This window comes from Neovison vison, chromosome 3, assembly GCF_020171115.1.
Source record: "Neovison vison isolate M4711 chromosome 3, ASM_NN_V1, whole genome shotgun sequence".
Classification (NCBI taxonomy): Eukaryota; Metazoa; Chordata; class Mammalia; order Carnivora; family Mustelidae; genus Neogale; species Neogale vison.
Window position 1 is genome coordinate 219855238 of NC_058093.1, and position 20681 is coordinate 219875918.

The following is a 20681-nucleotide window of genomic DNA, read 5'->3' on the forward strand; positions in this document are numbered from 1 at the left end:
GGAGCAGTCTGGGAGGGAGAGGAAGAGGGAAAGAATCCCCAAGCAGATTCCACCCTGAGCTTGGGGCAGCACGGGGCTCTATCTCAGAATCCTCAGATCATGACCTGAGCCAAGAGCTGGATGCTCAGCTGACTGAGTCCCTGAGCGTCCCTCCATCCATTTACTTTCAATCTGCATGTGTCTTGAGGTCTGAAATGAGTTTGTTGTCGGCAGAATATAGATGGGTCTTCTTTTTTATCCATTTTATCGCACAGTGTCTTTTGATTGTTAACTCCATTTGCATTCTAAGTAATTACTGGTAGGTACGTACTTAATTGCCATTTTGTTACTTGTTTTAGGCTTTGTTTTTCTTTTTCTAGCTCCTTAAGGTGTAAGGTTATATTGTTTATCTGAGATTTTTCTGCTTCTTGAGGGTAAGCTTGTATTATATACTTTGCTCTTTTTATTGTTTTATGGGTTTTTTTGTGGTAGTTTTTGTAGTTCTGTTCTTTTTTTTTTTTCTCTTCTTGTGGATTGCTTGCTGTCTTTAGAAACAAAATGAATTCTTATGTCTTTGTTATTTGGATATCTATTCCTGGTTTTTGATTGATGGAGACAAACGCACAACCCTCAGGTTTGTATATAACATCTTACTTACCTAGCAGTCTTTGTAAAATTGATGGTTGCTGAAGTTTGATCTTAATGGATACCCATTAAGTTTGATCCCATTTTTTTTAGTCTTCTTCCCACCACATTTTAGGTGTATGGTGTCATACCTCTACATCCTTTTATTTTATGGGTCCCTTGACTGATTTTTATAGATCCACTTAATTTAACTGCTTTTGTGCTTCCCACTTTTCTTACTGCTGTTCCATGGAAGTCTCTATGCCTAATATTTTAAAGATTTTGTTTATTTATTTGACAGACCAATATCAGAAGCAGGCAGAGAGAGAGAGGGAAGCAGGCTCCCCACCTAGCAGAGAGCCTCATGTGGGGCTTGATCCCAGGACCTTGGGATCATGACCTGAACCGAAGGCAGAGGCTTAACCCAACTGAGCCACCCAGGCGCCCCATGCTTAATATTTTAAGGAGCTACTAAACTGGTTTCCACAGCATCTGCACAATTCTGTATTTCCACCAAGATGTATGAAGGTTCCAATTTCTCCATGACTTAAATATGTCTTTTTAATTATAGTCATCCTGGTAGGTGTTAAATAGTTCACTGTGGTTTTTATTTGCGTTTTTCTGATGGCTAATGATAATAGAGCTCCGTTTTATGTGTTTAGTGACCATTTTTGTATCTTCTTTATTTATTTTATTTTATTTTTAAAGATTTTATTTATTTATTTGACAGACAGAGAGACACAAGTAGGCAGAGAGGCAGGCAAAGAGAGGAGGGGAAGCAAGCTCTCTGCTGAGTAGAGGGCCGATGCAGGGCTTGATCCCATGACCCTGAGATCATGACCTGGGCCGAAGGCAGAGGCTTAACCCACTGAGCCACCTAGGTGCCCCAGTATCTTCTTCAAATAAATGTCTGTTTAGAGCCTTTGATATTTTTTAGTTGGATTTTTTTTAAAAAAATATTTTATTTATTTATTTGACAGAGAGAGAGAGAGAGATCACAAGTAGGTAGAGAGGCAGGCAGAGAGAGAGGGGGGAAGCAGGCTCCCCGCTGAGCAGAGAGCCCAATGTGGGGCTCGATCCCAGGACCTGAGATCATGACCCGAGCCGAAGGCAGAGGCTTAACCCACTGAGCCACCCAGGTGCCCCTCAGATACATGTTTTGCAAATATTACTTCCATTCTTTGAGTTCTTTTTCACTTTTTTCTTTTTAAGATTTTATTTATTTATTTGAGAGAGGGGGAGCATGAGCAAAAAGTGGGGTAGGGGCAGAGGGAAAGGGAGAAACAGAATCCCTGCTGGGCACAGAGCCCAATTCAGGGCTGGATCCTAGGACCATGAGATCATGACCTGAGCTGAAGGCCAAGGCTTAACCCACTGAGCAACTAAGGAGCCCCTCTTTTTCACTTTCTTGATTATGTTGTTCGATACAGTAATTTTAAACTTTAATTATGTCCGATTTCTCTATTTTTTCTTTTGTCACTTGTGTTTTTATTTTTTTTTTTTAAAGATTTGATTTATTTATTTGAGAGAGAGAGAGAGAAAGCACGAGCAGAGGGGAGGAGGAGAAGGAGAGGGAGAAACAGAATCCCCGCTGAGCAGGAAGTCCTACTTGGGACTTGATGCCAGGACCCTGGAATCATGACCTGAGCGGAAGGCAGACACTTCGCTGACTGAGCCACCCAGGCACACTTGTCACTTGCGCTTTTAGTGTTCTATCTAAGAAAACATTGTTTAATCCAAGATGGCAAAGCATCATTACTGTTCTTTTTCCTTAGAGTTTTATAGTTCTGGTTCCCATTACTGTAAGCGTTTGATTCTGTTTGAGTTGATTTTTGTATGTGGCATGAGGTAAGGATTTTAACTTGATTTTTTTTTTTTTTAAGATTTTATGTATTTATTTGACAGAGAGAAATCACAAGTAGATGGAGAGGCAGGCAGAGAGAGAGAGAGGGAAGCAGACTCCCTGCTGAGCAGAGAGCCCGATGCGGGACTCGATCCCAGGACCCTGAGATCATGACCTGAGCCGAAGGCAGTGGCTTAACCCACTGAGCCACCCAGGCGTCCCTGATTTTTGTTTGTTTTTAAAGATTTATTTATTTGAGAGACTGCGAGACAGAGCACAAGTGCGGAGGGAGGGGCAGAGGGAGAGGAAGAAGCAGGCTCCCCCTGAACAGGGAGCCTGATGCAGGGCTCAGTCCCCAGACCCTGGGATTGTGACCTAGAGCCAAAGGCAGATGCCCAACCAATTGAGCCACCCAGGCACCTCTCAACTCTGTTGTTTTGAATGTGGATATCTACTGGTCCTACTGCCTTTTATTGGAAAGACTGTTCTTTTGCCAGTGAATTGTCTTGGCACCCTTTTTGGAAATGAGTTGACTGTAAATATGATTTCTTTTTGGTCTCCTCATTCTTCTCCTTTCATCTATATGTCTGTCCTTACACAGTACCGCACTGCCTTGATGGTAACCTCTGCCTGCCACTATGCCTGTTGCTCTGCCTACTTATGCTTGCTATCTCTCTGTCAAATAAGTAAGTAAAATATATATATATATATATATATTTTTTAAAGATTGTATTTATTTATTTGAGAGAGAGCACAAGCCAAGGGGAAAGGCAGAAGGAGAAGCAGACTTCTGCTGAGCAGGGGGCCCGATGCAGGGCTCGATCCCAGGACCCCGGGACCCTGACCTGAGCCGAATGCAGAGGCCCAAACAACTGAGCCACCCAGGCACCCCTTTTTCTGTTTATTTGTTGTTTTTATTTTTTTAAGATTTTATTTATTTATTTGACAGAGATTACAAGTAGGCAGAGAGGCAGGCAGAGAGAGAGGGAAGCAGGCTTCCTGCTGAGCAGAGAGCCCGATGTGGGGTTCGATCCCAGGACCCTGGGATCATGACCTGAGCCGAAGGCAGAGGCTTTACGACTGAGCCACCCAGGCTCCCCAGGGAGATAGAATCTGAAGCTGATTCCATGCTGGGCCTGGAAACCTGACGTGGGGCTCAGTCTCACAACCTGAAGACCAGGACCCATGCTGAAGAGTCGGAGGCCCAACTGACTGTGCCATTCAGGCACTCCCTCTTTGATTTTGTTAATATGATGGTTGGAACATGAAATCTTAATGTATTACTTTTTTTAAGATTTTATTTATTTAGTTGAGAGAGAGAGAGAGCACAAACAGGTGAGAGAGGCAGTGGGAGAGAGAAAAGCAGACCCTCGCTGAGCACAGAGCCCAACATGGGGCTCAATCCCAACACCCTAGGATCATGACCTGAGCTGAAGGCAGATGCTTAACTGATCGAGTCACCCAGGTGGCTGTATTATTTTTTAAAGTTCATAATTTTTTAAATGTATACATGTTTTTGCATTTCTTTTATTTCTTTTCTTTTTTTTTAGGATTTTATTTTTAGGTAATGTTAACACCCGTCGTGGGGCTTGAACTCACACCTCTGAGTTCAAGAGTTGCATGCTCTACCAGCTGAGCCAGCTGGGCACCTCTTGTTTTTAAAAATTTCTTGAGTTGAGTTTCCTTGTCCGTTTTTTCTTATGTTTGAGCTATTTGTATTTCTTTCTCTTATAAATTGTCTCTTCCTGTCCTTTATCCAGTTTTTACCGGATTGTCTTTTTTTAAATTTGTATTAACTTAACCCATATTACAGAAAGTACTACTTTGTGATATGAGTTGCTAATATTTTGCCTGGTCTGTCTTTCTGTCAATATTTACTTGCCCACTAGATTCATGTTCTGGGTGCTGAGCTATGTAACACAGGAGACCCAAGGCTGGCCTTCTGGAGTTTGTTCTAATGGGGGAATGCAGGGAGACTATATATAAATAATCAAGATAACTTCCGGGTATGGCCCATTCTCGGTGGGCAAGAAAACAGGATGTCATTGTAATGGGTGACGGAGGTAGGAGTCTGCTTATATGGAAAGCTGAATGGAAGATGATAATTTGAGCCCAGACACAAAGGCAAGATGGCTGTTCAAGTTGCTGGGAACAGAGAAAGCAAAGGGCACCAGGGGGGTTGAACCCAGCATATTTGGGGCAGTGGAAGGCACCAGTGGGCCTGGGTAGGATGGTCAAGCAGAGCAGTACAAGGTGATGGTGGGAGGGAAGGAGGGGCCAGGTCCTGAGCATCTGTCCTGCCATGGGAAAGAGTGCACATTTTACACTAAGTATGATGGGAAGCCTCAAGAGGGTAGTAGGTAGGAAGTTATTAGATTATAAGTTTTTTCAAATCATTAGTAATTGCTTGAGAACTTTTAATGACTGCTTATTGTTTCATAGTTATGTATAAACCACAATTTATTAAACTTGTTGGAAAATCGTTTTTTTTCCCCCCCTTTGTTTTTACTCCTATAAAATTCTGATAGATAGCTCTAAGCTTGATTGCTTTCTTAGGTTCTTTTTCTACAATTAGAGTTTATGAGCAATTTTTAAAGGTGTTCGGGGCATGAAATTCCACAGCACTCCGGTGTGTACTTTTGTGTTACAGAGTGTGTTAATGACAACTACTGGTTTGGGAGAGATAGAAGCTGTGAATACTGCTTTGACGAGCCACTGCTGAAAAGAACAGATAAATACCGGACTTACAGCAAGAAGCACTTTCGGATTTTCAGAGTAGGTGACAATGTGTTCTTGTATTTGGGAGAACCGGTAATGTTGTCACCATGCTGAGATATCTTAGCACTGTAACTCCCCACTGTTAAAACTTTGAAATAAAATGTTCTCTATTTTAGGAAATGGGTCCTAAAAACTCTTACATCGCATACATAGAAGATCACAGTGGGAATGGAACCTTTGTAAATAGAGAGCTGGTAGGGAAAGGAAGACGCCTTCCTTTGAATAACAATTCTGAAATTGCACTTTCAGTGTGGAGTAATAAAGGTAACATTACTCTCTTCTGGTTACTGGATCTTTTTTTCCTCTCCTGTAAAGGGAAAATTGATGTTGTGCCCTTCGCAGAGTAAGGTTTGGATAAATAAAGTAAGAAGGTTAGTAGTATTCAGGATCCAGTGCAGCCCTAGGGGCATTTTTAAACGAACGAAAAATTTCTACCAAGGTAGATTTTGTAAAGTTTGATTGGTTGGGTTAGTTTTGTGTTTAAGGCTGTTTGCTGTCAGTGGAAGTATACTCCTTAAGATGGTTCTTCGTTAATCGATGCAGTTTATAGCCCATCAGTCTTCGGGGTCGATGAGTTATTTTAGGCCATGAATTCTTCTCCCTCCCTCCGTTCTTCTCTTCCTTTGTCATTTTTCCCTTTCATTCCTTAATTGCTGCAAGTATCAGTTGAACTTCATGGGCCTGCCAGGCGTTAGGGATTTTGGGGCAGAATCTCATTTTAAAGCTTCTCCCTTAAATACCACGTGGTTATCCCAAAGTGTTCATGTTTATTGTCATCATCGGGCAACATTTTATAAGCAGCCACTGCTAAAACTTTACCAAAATCACAAGCAAACCAAACAGTTGTCATTCACCACAGAATAGTTAAATGTAATCTTCTTTTTCTACAATTAGAGTTTATGAGCAATTTTTAAAGGTGATTCTAAATCCTTGGACAGGAGGAATATACTCTTGTTTCTTGGATTGAAAAGAAAAAAAAAACCAAAACAGAACTTTACAAATCCACGTGAGAGTTGATTGGGAAGGATGTCTATGTGTGGGTGTAAGGCCTTAAAAATACAGATGCCCCCAGGTGCTGTCTGAAATCTCTTGGTCCAGGAGTCCCGGGGATATAAAAAATCTTGCTTAGCTGATTCTCATACAGTCTCTAGACTGGCATCTGGGAAGGATGGCTGTCCTGGGCATCCTAAAGCACGTTTTATGATAGTTTTCCCTGTTGCTGTTCTGTTTTCTATCTGATGATTATAGTCAGGGCAGCTGTGCAGGTTATTGCTGTTTGAGAGCCCCTGGTAGAGAGGACAACCAGGTGCTGAGATTTGGTCTGTCTGACAAGCTCTGTGCCACCTTTTCCTGGTTAGTCTATCCAAGGAGCACCTTTTCTGCTTTGAAGAGAGGTGTTATATGGGCTAAAGGTGGCCAGAGTTGAAATAGATCAGGTCACTCTGCAGGTTGCATTCAGTTTATTGGCATTTTATTAGGCATTCGCTGTTTGTACTTGAACGTGAAAATCCAGATTGCTTGGAGAAGGTGGACCGTCTGGCCATACTGATCCTGTAACCCCATACCTGGAGCATTTGCCAGTGCTCAGTAGAACCTGCCTTTTATCAGATGCATGATATGTTTGCCCATGCAAGTCCTCACTGCTTCATGTTGTCTTACACTCAACCCAGCCCTCACTGTGTGTATGAGACCTTGGCCTCTGTGGGCAACTGAGTTTGCAGCTCTTGAAGTAGACCTTGACATCTGTGAGAAATAGCTCTCCAGAACTGCTCAAATTTCCAGATTCTTAGATGCCACTGGAACATCTAGGTTCATAAATATCTACAAGCGTAGAGAAATAGTTGTATCTTGATCCACTGGCAGATTTCTTTTACTGCATGGGTGTCTGTCTCATGTGGACCGGCCTGGAATGAAGCACACTCAGGTGGCTCAGATTTGTGCCAGAGACTGGAACTCTAGGTTACTCCAGGGAGGTCGAAACCTGTTTCCTGAAATAAGAGAAACTCAAGGGTTTCAACAAATTTCCCTCTTTAAGAGGATACAGGCAGTTGGCAAATTTACCACTGATTTTGTAGAATTGAAATGTTGGTAATTGATTGCAGCCTTGGCCCACATGGATGGTTAAATTTTTTTTTTTTTAAAAGATTTTTATTTATTTATTTGACAGAGAGAGATCACAAGTAGGCAGAGAGGCAGGCAGAGAGAGAGGAGGAAGCAGGCTCCCCGCCGAGCAGAGAGCCCGATACGGGACTCGATCCCAGGACCCTGAGATCATGACCTGAGCCAAAGGCAGTGGCTTAACCCACTGAGCCACCCAGGCGCCCCTGGATGGTTAAATTTTTAAATGACTGGGGTTATTTTTTCTTTCTTTTGTTTTTGTTTTTTGGTTTTTTTGTTTTGTTTTTTTGGATACAGCACAGATAATGGAGAAATAAGGGGATTTTGGGGAAAATGCTATTTATTTAACTTTCAAAGTAGGTTGAAGATGATTTGCACTTTAAAATGCCAGACCTTGGGGTGCCTGGGTACCTCAGTGGGTTAAAGCCTTTGCCTTCGGCTCAGGTCAGGATTCCAGTGTCCTGGGATTGAGCCCTGCATTGGGCTCTCTGCTCGGTGGGGAGCCTGCTTCCTCCTCTCTCTCTGCCTCTCTGTCTACTTGTGATCTGTCTGTCAAGTAAATAAATAAAATCTTAAAAAAAAAAAATGCCAGACCTGGGGCACCTGGGTGGCTCAGTGGGTTAAAGCCTCTGCCTTTGGCTCAGGTCATGATCTCAGAGTCCTGGGATCAAGCCCTGCATCAGGCTCTCTGCTCAGCAGGGAGCTTGCTTTCCCCTCTCTCTCTGCCTACGTGTCATTTCTCTCTCTCTGTCAAATAAATAAATAAAATCTTAAAAAAAAAAAAGCCAGACCTGTAGAGGAATATAAATGGCAAAGAGAAGAGAATACTTATCCTTTAGTATGGTGACCTATGGTCTAATTTTACTAGGGTGTTTATTGGCCTAGAAGATTTTTTTCTGGGCTCAGACTAATTGCTCTTCAGTTCAGTTGCTGGTCTGCATAGCTATTTTTTTTTCTGGCTCAGGCAGGGACTAATCTTTCATGGGTATTTTACATTACTTATAATTGATAAATAATTCGAGGCAAAGGAATGAGACTAGCATGTATGTATGGATTTCCTGCATGTATGTATAGAGAGGTGATACTGTGTATTTTTATGGAAGAATGAGATTTGACTGTCATTTTCCATGGATTTCATAATATGCAGATGAAATATAATTTCATAATATTACAAAATTACTATTATCCTGGGTAAATAATTCCTTTAGAGTTACGTGTTAAATATGATTAAAAATAATTGTCTCATATTACATGTGTTTACTTAATTTTAGGACTTTTTATCTTGATTGAGTGAATTAATGAGACTTATTTCTGCCCTTTTTCCCTTAGTTTTTGTATTTTTTGATCTGACTGTAGATGATCAATCAATTTATCCTAAGGAATTAAGAGACCAATACATCATGTCAAAAACTCTCGGAAGGTAAATTTTTTTTTGTTATTATGGAAATTGCCTTTCATTTTTTTCTAAATATTTGTCATTGATTAGTTTTTTATTCTTGGTTTTATAACATTCATTAAGTTTATATTTGTAGGAAACTTGTTTGTGATAGGTGTGTTATTGATTTAATAAATTAATTTTTTTAAAGATTTTATTTATTTATTTGACACAGAGAGATCACAAGTAGGCAGAGAGGCAGGCAGAGAGAGAAGGGGAAGCAGGCTCCCTGCTGAGCAGAGAGCCCGATGTGGGGCTCAATCCCAGGACCCTGAGATCACGACCTGAGCTGAAGGCAGAGGTTTAACCCACTGAGCCACCCAGGCTCCCCTGATTTGATAAAGAAATTTAGGGGCGCCTGGGTGGCTCAGTGGGTTAAGCCGCTGCCTTTGGCTCAGGTCATGATCTCAGGGTCCTGGGATTGAGTCCCGCATCGGTCTCTCTGCTCAGCAGGGAGCCTGCTTCCTCCTCTCTTTCTGTCTGCCTGCCTCTCTGCCTACTTGTGATCTCTCTCTGTCAAATAAATAAATAAAAAAAAAAAAAAAAAAAAAAAAAAAAAAAAAGAAATTTAAAGAAGTTTTTATACCATACAATTCACCCATATGAAGTATATAATTTAATGTTTTTTAATATATTCACAGAGTTGTGAAACCTTTACTACAATCAGTTTTAGAACATTTTTTTTGAACATTTTTTTTTTTTTTAAAGATTTTATTTATTTATTCAACAGAGAGAGATCACAAGTAGGCAGAGAGGCAGGCAGAGTGAGAGAGAGAGAGAGAGAGGAGGAAGCAGGCTTCCCGCCAGGGAGAGAGCCCGATGTGGGGCTCGATCCCAGGACCCTGGGATCATGACCTGTGCCGAAGGCAGAGATTTTAACCCTCTGAGCCACCCAGGCGCCCCAGTTTTAGAACATTTTTATTACCCTCCATAAAAGAAGAATTTACTGCATTTATGCCCTCTTCAGAATCTGTGAAATCTTGAGAAGTGAAATGAAACTGACCAATCAGGGCAAAGTTCTCAAAATATTTGGTTTCAGAACCCCTTACACTCTTCCTTCCTTCCTTCCTTAAAAGATCGTATTATTTGAGAGAGAGAGAGAGCAGGAGCAGGGGAGGGGCAGAATGAGTGGGAGAAGCAGACATTCCACTGAGTGGGGAGCCCTACGCAGGGCTCAATTACAGGACCCTGAGATCATGACCTGAGCTGGTCAGACATTCAATGACTGAGCCACCCAGTCGCTCTAGGATCCCTTATGCTCTTAAAAATTACTGAGGATGTCAAGGAGCTTTTGTTCACATGGCTTAAATCTGTTGATACTAACTGTATTAGAAATTCAAATGCAGACATTAATGATACTAATTAATGCATTAAAAAACTCAACTACATTAAGATAAATAATGTTTTTGGTTGCCTGCGTGGCTCAGTTGGTTAAAGTGTCCAACTCTTGATTTCGGCCCAGGTCATGATCTCAGGGTCGTGGGATTGAGCCCCCCCGACCGACCATTCAGGCTCCCCATTCATTGGGGAGTCTGCTTAGGGTTCTCTCTCCCTGCCCTACCCACTCACACTCTCTCTCTCAGATACATAAAAAAATCTTTAAAAAAGGGATAATGTTTTTAGTGCAAAATAATTTTTTAAAAAGACATATATTTACGAGAGAGAGAGAGAGAGAGAGAGAGAGAGAGAGAGGTGTAGCATGCATCGGCAGGGCAAGCAGAAGAGGAAGAAGCAGGCTCCCCATTGAGCAGGGAGCCGGATGTGGGGCTCAAACCCAGGACCCCAGGATCATGAACTGAGCTGAAGGCAGTCATTTAATCGACTGAGCCAACCAGGGGCCCTGCAGAATAATTGTTTAAATAAAGATTAGTGAAAAGAGAGACATCATTTCACATTTTTACAAACGTCTTTGATACCTGGTTTACTAGAAAATGGCTAGATCCTGATACTGCTTCTTTGTTCAGTCCATTATATCACATGTTGTATAGCCTCTGGAAAACTGTGCGCTCCTGAGAGAATGAGAATGAAAAAGACAAATAATGTCTTAGTATTATTCTGCAAGTAGTTTAGGCTTTGTGGACATCCTGCAAGCATCTTGAGGTCCCTTAGGGGTTGCTTAATCCTACTTTGAGAACCACTTCCTTAGGTTTTTTTTTTTTTTTTTCCTTTTAAGATTTTATTTATTTATTTGACAGAGAGACAGTGGAAGAGGGAACACAAGTACGGGGAGTGGGAGAGGGAGAAGCAGGCTCCCTACTGAGCAGGGATTCTGGCTTGGGGATTGATCCCAGGACCCTGGGACCACGACTCAAGTCGAAGGTAGATGCCTAAAGACTGAGCCACCCAGGCGCCCCACTTCCTTAGGTTTTTTTTTTTTTTTCCAATTTATTTATTTTCAGAAAAACCGTATTCATTATTTTTTCACCACACCCAGTGCTCCATGCAAGCCGTGCCCTCTATAATACCCACCACCTGGTACCCCAACCTCCCACCCCCCCCACTTCCTTATTTTTTTTTTTTTTTAAAGATTTTATTTATTTATTTGAGAGAGAGAGACAGTGAGAGAGAGCACGAGCGAGGAGAAGGTCAGAGAGCGAAGCAGACTCCCCATGGAGCTGGGAGCCTGATGTGGGACTCAATCCCGGGACTCCAGGATCACGCCCTGAGCCGAAGGCAGTCGTCCAACCAACTGAGCCACCCAGGCGTCCCTAGGTTTTTAAGTTTTATTTATTTAAGTAATCTGTATGCCCAGTAAGGGGCTCGAACTCATGACCCCAAGATCAAGAGTCACATGCACTCTCAATTGAGCCAGCCTGGCGCCCTGAGAACCACTTCCTTAGGGACACCTTTACCACATTGCATCATGTCCTTCAATCTCCCACCCCTCCCCGACCCCAGAAGCCTTTTTTTTTTTTTTTAACATTTTTGGAAACATGAAAGTAGAAGTTAATAGAAGGAAATAATCACCTATATTCCTGCCAGATAGAATCAAACATAGTGTATGTACTCTTTATGACCATCTGTGGGAGATATTTTAGTTTGTAGATGTTAAATTCAGTACCTCACTATGTTTTTGTATTTGCATTGGTGCTTGGAAATTTACAGTGAAATTTGTGCCCATCCTTAAGAAATATATGTGACTTTTTTTTTTTCCTAAGGGAAAATCCTCTAGCTTTTAGCAGGTGGCAGAATCTTAACTCACATGAGTCAGAAAAGAAAAGAACTTTACTGACTCTTATAACAGGGGCACAACTGATTTCAGGTATGACTGGATCAGGTGGCCTTTAGGGCTTTGTTTCTTTTTTTTTTTTTTTTAAATTTTATTTATTTATTTGACAGAGAGAGATCACAAGCCGACGGAGAGGCAGGCAGAGAGGGAGATAGAGGGAAGCAGGCTCCCTGCCGAGCAGAGAGCCCAATGTGGGACTCGATCCCAGGACCCTGAGATCATGACCTAAGCCAAAGGCAGCGGCTTAACCCACTGAGCCACCCAGGCGCCCCCTAGGGCTTTGTTTCTTATCTTTGAGTTCTGATTATCTGTGTGGCTTTACCTGTGGCTGGATGTAAGGGCTCCTAACAGTGTTGCCAGGGCTCTGGTGCCTTCACTTGATTCAGCTACTATAGATTTGCTTTCTCTTTGTGGCAGGAAAGATGGCTTCCTGGAGCCCCATTCGTATTTTCTTCCTTCTAGAAGCCACTGTAGGCAAAACTGTTTCTCTCCCAATATCCGCATTTGAGTCCAGGGAGAACCTTGACTGGCTCAATTTTGGTTACAGGTCCATCCTAGGTTACTGTTAGAGATCACCCACCTGAGCTGCATAGACTCAGGAAAGACTTCCCAGGCAAAAGGTGACTTGATCACCTTTTGGGCAATGTTTTGGACAGATGTTAAAAAATAGGGACGCCTGGGTGGCTCAGTTGGTTAAGCAGCTGCCTTCGGCTCAGGTCATGATCCCAGCGTCCTGGGATCAAGTCCCGCATGGGGCTCCTTGCTTGGCGGGGAGCCTGCTTCTCCCTCTGCCTTTGCCTGCCTCTCTGTCTGCCTGTGCTCGCTCTCTCTCCCTCTCTCTGACAAATAAATAAAATCTTAAAATAATACTTATATGGACTGTTACCTCACACTATCTGCAAAAATGAAAAGGAAAAAATGAGGGGCTCTTCAGTGGCTCAGTCAGTTAAGTGTCTGCTTTCGGCTTAGGTTAAGATCCCGGAGTCCCAGGAATGAACCCTGCATCAGGCTCCCTGCTCAGCAGGGAGTCTGCTTTTTCCTCAGACCCTTCCCTCTCCCATACTCTCTCTCTTACTCTCAAATAAATAAATAAAATATTAAAAAAAAAAAGGAACAATCTAAATGTAGGAAATAGAAGTATTAGCTTTGCGCAGTGGCAGTATTGTAGCCAATGAGGTTTATCCGAGGCGCGATTATTGTTAATTGAAAGAAATAGAAGTATTAAACTATAAGAAGAAAACAGGGATAACTCTTCATGATCTTAGATTTGGTGTTGGTTTCTTAAATATGGTACCAGAAGCATAAAAAAAATGATAAAGGAAGAAAAAATGGATAAATTAGACTTCATCAAATGTAAAAGCTTCAGTGCATCCACATACTGTAAAGGGAGTGAAACAGCCATGGAGAGAAAAACACTTGCAAGTCAGTATGTCTAATAAGGATCTAGTATTCAGAATAAAGAACAACGAAAGTTAGAACTATCCAGTTTAGAAATGGGCAAAGGATTTAAATAGACTTCTTGAAAGAAGGTATACAAATGACCAACCACCACTTGACAAGATGCTCAGCATCCTTGTCATTAGGGAAATGCAAATGAGAACCATAGATACTAGTTTGCAGCCAGGAGTATGGCATAGTAGAGAAATGGAAAGTAACAAGTGTTTGTTAGGATGCAGAGAAATTGGAAACTCCATGTACTACTGATGGGAATGTAAAATGGTGTAGCCACTGTGGGAAATAATTGATTGGTTTATCAAAAAGTGAGGCATAGAATTACCATATGATCCAGCAATTCCCCCTTGCAGGTTATATAACCCGCCCCAGTTGAAAACAGGTGTTCAAAAAATAACTTAGGCATGGATATTCAGTTCTGCTCGATTCACAATAGCCAAATGGTGGAAACAACCCAAATGTCCATCAACAAATGAATAGCTCAACAAACTGTGATATATCCATACAATGGAATATTCTGTATATTTTTAAATTATTTTTAAAAAGATTTTATTTACTTATTTGTCGGAGAGAGCATAAGCAGGGGAGCAGCAGGCAGAGGGAGAAGCAGGCTCCCTGTTCTGTAAGGAGCCCAATGTGGGATTTGATGCCAGGACCCTGGGATCATGAACTGAGCTGATGAAGGCAGACACTTAACTGAATGAGCCACCCAGGCATCCCACAACGGAATATTATTTAGCTATAAAATGGAGCGAATTACTGATGCATCCTACAGCATGGCTGAACCTTGAGAACATGCTAAGTGAAAGAAGCCAGACACAAAGGGCCACATGTCAAATGATTTCATTGAGATGGGATGTTCAGAACAGGCAAATCCATTGAGACAAAGTAGATCCGTGGTTGCCAGTGGCTGGTTGCAGCATAGAATGGGGTGGGGCTTCCATTTGGGCTGATGAAAAAATCCTGCAGCTAGACAGGGGTGATGGTTGCATGACAGGAGGATGTACTTATACTTAATGCCACTGAATTGCACATTTTAAAATGATTACGGGGGCGCCTGGGTGACTCAGTGGGTTAAGCCTCTGCCTTTGGCTTGGGTCATGGTCTCAGGGTCCTGGGATGGAGCCCCGCGTCAGGCTCTCTGCTCAGCGGGGAGCCTGTTTCTCCGTTTCTGCCTGCCTGCCTCTCTGCCTACTTGTGATCACTCTGTGTCAAATAAATAAATAGAATCTTAAAAAAAAAAAAATGATAACAGTGGTAGATTTTGTTAGGAAAAAAAAATGTCTTGGCAAACCCATCATCCCATTCCAGAGTCATAGTAATTACAGTCTACTTCGGGCATGTAATGAGGGATTGATATTTGAGTGGCCGTTACCTTCACTTGACCCAAGCTTTGGAGAACAGAGCCCACTGGGTTATCTGTATTTTAGGTGGTATATTGGGTATCATTCCTCCTCTATTACAGTGTCCCAATTAATTGTAAATCTTTGAGAGTTTGCTACAAGCAGGTTAGTTGCATAGATACTTCTTTCTGTGTTTTAGGCATTGTGATTTTATTTAGGGTGAAATTCCTGGCATTGACTGCTTATATAGTTCGTTTGAATAAGAAAGACGATATTGGTCAAAGTAATTCCTTTGCAGATGCTGTTTGCTATAACTTGTGTCAGTCAAACTCATTTTTGTCTAGGACTTTGTTCGACTTGATGTGTCTCTGAATCTAGGATAAGTAATTTCTCTATTTGTTCTTAGTGTCTTTCTGAGAATTTCACACACTGGGGTGCCAGTAAGACTTAAGTCTGTATCTCTCAGCTCAAAAAGTGGAATTTGGAGCTGACTCAGTGCTATTGGATGGTCCACATTCACTTATGCCCTTGACATTTTAACCTTGGTGAGGTTTCACTGTGTTGTCTGAAAATAGGGACAGTGGCAAGGTTGTGTGTGGATGGTATTTAACTTGGTGAGGCCAGCTCAGGAATGATGGGTCTCCTGATTAAAATCATTCTGATAATCGATCATTTTGTGTTTCTCATGCAGTGGTGCCTGTGGTGAGGTGAAGCTAGCTTTTGAGAGGAAAACATGTAAAAAAGTAGCCATAAAAATCATCAGCAAAAGGAAGTTCGCTATTGGTTCTGAGAGAGAGGCTGTAAGTACCTGTTTGTGGATGCTCAGCTGTTTTTAACACTTAATGTCCCCCAAATAATTTTAGAGTGGTGATGTTCAATGTCAGGAAGAAGTCACTGTTCACATATGTGAATTTGTATTAAACAACACTGAAGAATTTTGAGTATTGGGGCCCCTGGGTGGCTCAGTCAGTGAAGCATCTGATTCTTGATTTTGGCTTAGGTCATGGTCTCAGGGTTGTGAGGTCAAGCCTTCTGTTGCATCTGCACTGTGTGTAGAGCCTGCTTAAGATTCTCTCTCTGTCCTTTTGTCCTCCCCCATTAAAAAAAGTGTGTGTGTGTGTGTGTGTGTGTGTGTGTGTGTGTGTGTGTGTATATATATATGTAAAACTAACCTGGAAATGTACTTATCAATAGCTTGGTTCCAAAAATACTTCATTGTACATAATAATATACCTAGTAGGAAGTGTTGTTACAAGTTGCTACAAGTTTTTACAGTACATGAAAAGGAATTGTTGGGTGGTGGGGTGGGAAACCCAGCCTTATCCCCCCCCACTTTAACTCTACAACTGTTCCCAGTATTCTTTCTCCTTGTAGTCCTTTTTCATAAAATTTGCATTTTTAGATGGTTGAAATCATATTGTATACATCATTTTGTATTCTGGTTTTCCACATAAATGTTAATGCATAAAATTTCCCTTAGTAGATGCCTTGTTGTTTTTTTGTTTTGTTTTGTTTTAAAGGTTTTATTTATGTATTTGACACAGAGAGAGAGATCACAAGTAGGCAGAGAGAGAGGGGGAAGCAGGCTCCCCGCTGAGCAGAGAGCCTGATGCGGGGCTCGATCCCAGAACCCTGAGATCATGACCCGAGCTGAAGGCAGAGGCTTAACCCACTGAGCCACCCAGGTGCCCCATCTTGTTGTTTTTTTTTTAAGATTTATATTTATTTATTTGACACAGAGAGAGAGAGGGAGAGAGAAAGCACACAGGCAGAGGGAGCTGTAGGAGAGGGAGAAGCAGGCTTCCTACTGAGCACAGAGCCCAAGAGATGGGCTCGATCCCAGGACCGTGTGGGATCATGACCTGAGCTGAAGGCAGCTGCTTAATTGACTGAGCATGTGCCATGCTTTTTGATGATTGAGTCTCTTTTTTCTGAACGGTATTATAATTTATTCACCCATTGTTCTGTTTAATCATTTGGAATAATTTCTAGTTCTTTGCCCTTCCCAATAACGAAACAGTGAATATCTTAGCATCTGCAGATTTTTAAAAATCTTAATTAAATTATTTAATTAAAATTATTCATTTTATCCCATTTTCCCTAATACATGTTTACTGCATTGGTGAAATGGTGAAATGTATTGGTCTTTCAACACATGACCCTACAAAGTAATGTAAAGTGAGGTCTCTAATCACATTTTCTTTTGTGGCCAGCTGTTTCTGGCCATTATACTTTCAACATTCTTTCAAGATCGATCCCCCATCCTCCACCCGCGCCCCAAGGACAACGCCATTCTCATATGGCAAGAGCAATTTCCTTTCTGTGTTCACTTTGTGGTAGATCCTTTTCCCCTGTGATTCTGGGTTTGTTTTCCATTTTGAGGGGGAAGAAAACACCTACCAGATTCTTAATGACTTGGAGCAAACTTACACTTCTTAATTTCATCTTTCAAATCAGCTTGGGCTCTTTAAGACCTCTCTATCATCAGAGTATGCCCTGACTTGGTAATGAGTTTAACAGCTTACAGGAAGAGGCAGGCTTTTAAAATTAAACATCTGGGTTTCTTAGCTGAAGTCCATTTTACATAAATATGTAATTCTATATCCTCCTTGCTTGGGAGGGTGTAGCCCCTGAGGCTGAGTGAGTCGATTCATCCTTTTGGAATTGCAGTGGAGAGCAACTCCAGTCCCCTGGTGCTTCCTCTCCTTGCTGCCTCAGTAAATATGTCAGCCTGCAGCAAATTGGAATCTGTGTCTGCTCCGTTATTAGAAATTTGGCTTGGCGTTTTCCTTTTACAATTTAATTGAATACCTCTTGTCTGTGGTTTATTTATTGTATCATTTTTATGAGTATAAACAATTCCACCGCCAGAGAGACAGAGCTTACAACCAATATTACATTGTCTGTTAACCAACTGGAATTCCAATAAAAACTTAAAAAAAAAGAGAGAGAGACAGAGCTCACCAGGTAAGTGTGAGAACTTGTGAGAACTGGAGCGAGTGGCTTCCTTTCTGTGTGCCTCAGTTACTCCATTTGTGAAATGAGGATAATTATAGAACCCAGTTTACTTCGGGAGTATGAGACTTCTCTAAGATGATTCTTTCAAAAAAAGAGGTTGACATTGGGCCTGGTCATTTACTGAATGCTATTTGCCAAGCACTTTGCAGACTGTTTTTTAGGTGAGCGATTTAATTCTCTGACCCCAACCCTTGAATTATCTGTATGAGTAAGGCTGGGTGTGTGGAATTCAGGCAGCTTTTACCCAAATAACTTGTAACTAAATATTTTCTAAATATTGACTATTACTATTATTAACAAACTTTGATTTTTTTTTAATTGATCAAAGGATCCAGCTCTCAATGTTGAAACAGAAATAGAAATTTTGAAAAAACTAAATCATGTAAGTATTGCTATAAAATATGACCCATACTTAAATCTACTTCTCTTAAAATATGGGAGGAGTACAAAGTATTTCAGTTTAATAAAGCTAGTATGAACTTGGGTTCCTTAATTGTGTGTGGGTACACATTCGTGGGGGGTATGTATTTAGCTGGAAAGAGCTTTAGCCTGAAATTTTGAGAGGACAATACTGTATAAAGATTTCATGATTAAATAATGTGATACTTCCACTGAGTGAGTTTTGACCAACACCTACATTTCCCAAGTATTTCATCTTATAGGGATTTGATCAACTGATTATGTTTGGGAAGACGATGCTAATTTGGTAAATTTAGTTTAATTATACCTGAAGTTTCAGTACCTCTGAATTATACCTTGAAAGTGCTGATTTCCATTTATCTCAGTGGGTATAAATAGTTCCTATCTTTTGTGTAGTGATGAGCTTGTCTCACTGGAAAGAGAGTCTTTTAAGAAGTGAGAAGAGAACTTTAGACTGATCCATATTCCTTTTTATTGTTTTTTTCTGTTTCTTCATTAATTCATGAGCCCCCATGAAGTCATGAGCTAGTTTGGCACTGGAATTGAAACTTGCAATTAGACCTCCAGGCTGTCCAGCTAAGGATGATCTTATTTTAATTCTTTTTTTTTTTTTTTTGGAATGGGGCTAGGGGCAGAGGGGAGAGGGTAAGAGATAATTTAAGCAGGCTCCATGCCCAGAGAGGAGCCTGATGCTGGCATTTGATCCACAACCCTAAGATCATGACCTGAGCCAAAATCAAGAGTTGTATGCTTAACCAACTGAGCCACCCAGATGCGTGAATCTTAACTCTGGTTCTTAACCTCTAAGCAATGAAAAGATTTCTTCTTTCTCCACCTCCTCAAATGCCTCAAACAGTAAATAGAAATTAAGAACAGAATCACCGCCATCACCACAATAGTTGAATAGGTGGGTCTTGAAAGCCAGAGAATCTGAGTAGCCAGCATCCTGGCTTTGCTTTCTTCTAATTCCCTTGCATCTTCCTCCTCTTCCCCTGAATTAGCCTTTTTTTCCCCAAGGGATCTGGAATCTCTCGTTCAAGAGAGGAGTCCTCTAATCTTCTGGGGTGGGGTTACTTCAAACATACCCCAAACATACCCATAAGATAAACACTTCAAATCCTCAGGGGATTTTTCCTGATGTCAGAGGATCCCCAAACATAACATTTACGCAGATCCAATGTCCACTGCAGTCGAGAGGAATTTAGAACCCTTGAGAAAGATTTCTGGAGATAATTTCTTGGCAATTTACAAGGGTATGTGGAAAGCTCTTGGAAATTGAATATAGGCTCATGAGTGCATTTGGGGGATAATGGGTAGAGCCTGATAGCCCAGCAGAGCCTAGTGCTTGGAGCCAGGCATTGATCCAGTCAGTCATCAGACACTGTGCCAGCCTGTCTTCTAAGACCTGGGTGGTGCTGAGCACAGATGGATTTGGCTGTCCCCCCTCTCCTGTGGTTTCAGCCTAGTGGGGGAGATAGACCTGGGTTCCTAGTCCCATCTTTCTTACCTCCTGGCTCTCAGGTGGTCATTTCACTTTTCATAGTCTCTGTTTGCTCATCTGTGCAATGGAGACAGTAAGGATACAAACCATAAAGGTCAGTTGGGAATTCAATGAGATTTACTCGCCAAGCTTTCTGTGTGGAGAGCATGCTTGGGGAGTGACAGCAATCTGTCACTCCATAAACTGTTCCGTGTATGATCTAAGTGGAGGGTTTAGGGTAGTAGCTCTGGTTTAGGAGAGACGCCTTCAGCTACAGTGCTGCAGTGCATGAATGACCCTAGAGGTGGTGGCGCCTACAGGCTTGGACTGCCAGGCACCTCCTCGTGCTCTACCAGCTCCCAGCCCCATCTGTTCCCAGGTGGGCCCTGGCCCTGCCGGGTGAAGCCAGGCAGAACCAAGCAGCTCTCATTCGTTCCTCTGATCTCCTGGTTCTTTTCCACATGTGTCTTCTGCTTCTATATTTCACTAAGATGATCACATGCATAGAATCTAGAGAGTCAAATCTTGCTCAAAGGTTTATACACAGACTGTAGCTCTGCAGCCCCCTAATCCTCCCCTACAAACATTTTAGAACTCTTTCATCTGTTTTTTTTTTTTAAACCAGTGTATCCATATTTCTACATGATAGGCATAAAGTGCTGTTTCTTGATGTATCAATTTGAGATAGCCTGTTGCCTTTCTGTTAAGGTATATGAGAATTTCAGTTTTCCTTTCTTCTCTGTTTCTCTTAATATAACACTATAATACATATCCAGTGTCTTCATTATTGTGACAATTAACAAATGGTCCTACAGGGCGCCTGGGTGGCTCAGTGGGTTAAGCCGCTGCCTTCGGCTCAGGTCATGATCTCAGGATCCTGGGATCGAGTCCCGCATTGGGCTCTCTGCTCAGCAGGGAGCCTGCTTCCTCCTCTCTCTCTCTCTGCCTGCCTCTCTGCCTGC

The 20681-nt window shown here is 41.8% G+C and overlaps 1 protein-coding gene and 1 pseudogene across 2 annotated transcripts in view; both read left to right on the forward strand.

The window, feature by feature from the left end:
• The window catches only part of CHEK2 (checkpoint kinase 2), a 47948-nt gene that overhangs the window by 13531 nt on the left and 13736 nt on the right, over positions 1–20681 (forward strand). For both annotated transcript variants that reach the window (XM_044244002.1, XM_044244003.1), the window contains exons 3-7: positions 5097–5221; positions 5341–5488; positions 8672–8762; positions 15493–15601; positions 18148–18201. In XM_044244002.1, coding sequence (XP_044099937.1) covers positions 5097–5221; positions 5341–5488; positions 8672–8762; positions 15493–15601; positions 18148–18201 — 527 coding nt within the window. The remainder of the gene's footprint in view (positions 1–5096; positions 5222–5340; positions 5489–8671; positions 8763–15492; positions 15602–18147; positions 18202–20681) is intronic.
• On the forward strand, positions 13149–13302 carry LOC122903759 (annotated as a pseudogene).